The 4,386-nt window shown below is 36.4% G+C and overlaps 1 protein-coding gene across 1 annotated transcript in view; it reads left to right on the top strand.

Moving 5' to 3' along the window:
- LOC107748602 (nuclear factor 7, brain-like) overlaps positions 1–1,751 on the top strand; it is a 19,477-nt gene extending 17,726 nt beyond the window's left edge. Inside the window, exon 6 of the mRNA XM_016563479.1 lies at positions 758–1,751. Coding sequence (XP_016418965.1) covers positions 758–1,248 — 491 coding nt within the window. The 3' untranslated portion in view covers positions 1,249–1,751. The remainder of the gene's footprint in view (positions 1–757) is intronic.
- The last annotated feature ends 2,635 nt before the right edge of the window (positions 1,752–4,386 follow it).

The raw sequence follows: 4,386 nt of genomic DNA, 5'->3' as shown, positions 1-4,386 counted from the left end.
GCATTGTGCTGTGTGATAAAACTGTACATTTTAGAGTGGCCTTTTATTGTGGCCAGCCTAAAGCAGACCTGTGCAATAATCATGCAGTCTTAATCAGCATCTTGATATGCCACACCTGTGAGGTGGATGGATTATCTCGGCAAAGGAGAAGTGCTCACTAACACAGATTTAGACAGATTTGTGAACAATATTTGAGAGAAATAGGCCTTTTGTGTACATAGAAAAAGTCTTAGATCTTTGAGTTCAGCTCATGAAAAATGGGGGCAAAAACAAAAGTGTTGCGTTTATAATTTTGTTCAGTGTAGATTATGAAATCAAACACATCAGACCGTAACAAAGTATTTGAAAACAAATACACACAGTAAACCCCAGTTTAATGAACACGATCAGATTATGCTGAAGATACTTAGTTTCATACACAGAATTTATACGGTTACAGTTTTTTATCTTAACAGATCTGATTGATTCATTGTTTTTGAAACTTTTCCAAAATATCAGCTAATGCCAGAGTTTAACGCTTAATGCCATTAAACACTGATAATAAAATGAGTGTGTAACTAATAACAATGACAGTGATCAGAGGAAAATGTCTGATGTGTTTAATCAAGTGTCATAATTCATAATAATCTGTGTGTTTCACTCTGGATCATTATATGAACATCAGAATAACAGCATCTGTTGATTGTCTGTGTTTGGTTCACTTTTGATCATTATATGAACATCAGAACAAAAGCGGCTGTTGATTGTGTCTCATCAGCTCCTGTGATTCTGGATCCAAACACTGCAGATCCACGTCTCGCCTTGAATGATAATCTGACCAGTGTGAAAGACGGCGGGAGCAAACAACCGCTTCCTGATAATCCAGAGAGATTTGATTATCATTACTCTGTTCTGGGTTCAGAGGGTTTTAACTCAGGAACACACTGCTGGGATGTGGAGGTTAAAGAGAGTATAGGCTGGAGTCTTGGAGTAACTAAAGCATCAAACCCGAGGAAGCGAGGTGTTTTCTCAAAGACTGATGTCTGGTGTGTGCGGTACGGACTGGGTTGGTCTGGTTTTCGTGTTGAACAGAAGCTTGACCGTGTGAGAGTTGATCTGGACTATGACAGAGGAACGGTGTCATTCTCTGATCCTGTAACTAACACACATCTACACACATTCACAACCACCTTCACTGACACTGTCTTTCCTTTCTTCTGTTGTTGTATTTCTTCCGCTCTGACGATCTTATCGAACAGTAGACGGTAAACGTTACTCCTGTAGGTCTGGATCTTCCTGCTGTTATTGTTTCCAATATTTAATCCATATTATTTTTTTTATTTTTTTTGTGAGGACAGAGAAATGGTGACATTGCTGAGAAGAAGAGAGAAAAATGGTGAGGTTGTTAAACAGAAAAAAGTAAAAAATAAAGAAATAAAATAAATAAATAGAGGGAGAGAGATAGAAGAGATAGCGATAGCTTGTGCCGAAGTGAATCCAGTTTTGTGTGTGTTTGATCCACCCGAACTATTCAGCCATTCATTCAAAGCCCCAGCGGAGTAATCAGATCAAATAAAATAAATAAATAAACAAATAAATGGATCAAGTAGGGGAAACAGATACAGGAATTAAATAAATGAAAGGGAGGGGTAGAAAGAACATAGATATATAGATTGCATATATAGAAATGCTATTATAATAGTAGACAGGATAATAAAGCTATACATTAATATGGTTAATCAATACCTGTGTACACACACATACATACAAATATCTATCTATCTATATATCTATCTATCTATATAGACTATAGAGAGAGAGAGGCTTAGTTCCCCTTATTCCCTTTCTCTCTCTATAAGTTTGTAAAATACTGTAGCTGTTGAGTGTGTGGGTCCGGTGCCAGGTTTCTGATGTATATTGAGATAAGTCAAAAATGGCTTCCAAATGTCAGAAAATAGAAATATATGTAGTTTTTGTTCATGTATGTTATTTTTTTCTAATGTTATATATTCTGTAAGAAGGTTAGTCCAGTGATTGATATGTATACATTTTTTTTTTATTTCCAGTTTAGCAGAATTTTTTTTTTTCTTTTGGGGTGATAGTTAGAGAGATAAGGGTGGATTTTTGTATTTAATTGGAAGATGATCGATTTCTGCGGTATTACCCAGTAAACAAAGTGACAGAGATGGAGGAATATATTTAATCCATATGTGCAGATGTGTAGCAAATCCTGCAGGTGATTAGCGGTACTGCAACTTCACATCAGACAATTCTTCATACTGTATACTCATTCTGTGTGTTCTTGGGTGAAGCATTTAGTCTTTAATTGTTCAATCTTTAATTTAATCTTTATATGGTAGCAGGTCTTAAATTTTGGAAAATAAAACCTCTAATGTAATAGCTCAAAAATGAACAACAACACATTAGATGTGTAATTTTTTATTTAACAAAAATAAAGCCAAAATGGAAAAGCCATGGGTGACAAAGTTAGGACACCCTTACTGTTAAGATAGGAATTAAGAGGGTAAGTAGCAGTCAGGCACTGCTAATCAAACGCCTTTGATTAACTGATCATCAGCAAGTGTGAGCACCTCAATAAAAGCAGATGTTTTGGCAGTTTGCTGGTCTGGAGCCTTCAGGTGTGTGTTAACACAATTCAATTCAGAAAACATTATTTGGGCAATTTTAAGGCATATTGAGCAACATGTAAAAAAAAAAAACCTGTATGAATATGAAAACTGAATGAATAAAGTAGATCTATAAACAAGAGTTGTAGATTTCCAGGAACTACAGTATGTTGATCTGTCACGTGCATTTGTGGGGGGTTTTGATACTTTTTTGTTGCACCCCTGGAAAGGGGAAATTAAGACATTAATAAAAGAAAACACGGACTTGCGCTGCTGTCTGCGCGTTGAGCTGTATTGGCTGTGACTGCTTTCTTTCTTTCTTCAACAATTATCACATGAATAACAGAATCGTGAATACATGAATACATCAATATGTTAAATCACATCAGTATACGTTTAAAGCAAATAATACAAATACATCACTTCATCTAACATTCATAACACCCTCATTTCTGTGTCCTCTTATAACTGTAACATGAGTCATTTCGTTGTAAAAATAGATTTCTTCTAGTGTTTAATATCAACTAGTTCTTCAGTTCAACTTTTTCCACATTTCATGAACGAGATAATGATTCAGAGTCATAGCTTGACGAATCACAATTTCAACAGTCAATTATCAATCACTGAACTCGTTACGAAATACACAAATAACATGAACTCTATTGTAGATGTAGGGCAGTGTATTGTGTTGTCCACAAGATGTCGCTATGACACTGTTGTGTTAGGGCAGATTCAAGTATTTTTAGCGCTGTTTGAGCCTTTTGATGTACCGTAGTGTTGATAGGCGTGTAGTGCGCCATCTTTTCTTCAGTTCATGTTATCAACACTATAGGTAAGTCACGTTAACAGTAGTGGAAATTTCAATTTAAAATATCTTTGTTGTTATCGCTCTAAAGTTCTGTCTATTGAGATATTTTGTGTTCTAAACTGCTAAAGACCTAAATGCAGAGTAATATGGAGAGTTAAAATGTTTTTTGTTCTTTCTTTGGAGCGTGATTAATACGGGGTGGCTGATGCAAAGCTATGTATGATAATATAAGCAGCGAGTGATTGTTATTGAATTGAATGTGCATTGAAATGTACTTAACATTAACTCACTTAAGTTTTAAACTAGTAATCAACACTATAGATGCCGTGCTGTGGAATAAACGGTCAAGCCACGATCCCGAACCCCTCTTTGTCCGTGTCTCCTCTCTACCACCACCCACGAACACACAACACAGCGCAGAGTAGCAGCGGCAGTGCTAGAGGCCAGTTAGCACGCAGAGAGAGAGAGAGGGCTACATACACACACACATAAACACACACACATATCTCATAAAGAACAAGAACATGGTCTACTTTTTAATGAAATGCCAATGGTTATATCGGCTAATTATGCATTCTTTATACCAACTTGTTTACCATATTCTTCATTCTTTCAAGCAGACATATTTATTTCTATAAATACATTTAGATTAATCTTTAAGGCCACTAAATTTTTAGCTTTTGTCGCTTGATTAACATCAATGGCTCAGACAATAGCAACTAAATTAGGCTGCTGTCCCTTTAAATCCGAATGCACAGCTGCAATGGATGCAATGTACTGATACACGTTCTGATAGACGTAATCAACTGAGTTTACGTGAATACTCGTCAAAACGGACAATTCGACATCATTTTGTGTGTAATTCTCCGTTCATGCGACGCGAAAGAGTAATCGCGCGCTGTGAGACGCGCTTTCTGTGTGCGGATGCTTTATTGTCTGCGCTCAGAAAACCGGACCGAATTGAGTTCTCTC

This window comes from Sinocyclocheilus rhinocerous, unplaced genomic scaffold (assembly GCF_001515625.1).
Source record: "Sinocyclocheilus rhinocerous isolate Xijiao unplaced genomic scaffold, SAMN03320098_v1.1 scaffold2575, whole genome shotgun sequence".
Lineage (NCBI taxonomy): Eukaryota > Metazoa > Chordata > Actinopteri > Cypriniformes > Cyprinidae > Sinocyclocheilus > Sinocyclocheilus rhinocerous.
This window is presented reverse-complemented; position numbering and strand designations above follow the sequence as displayed.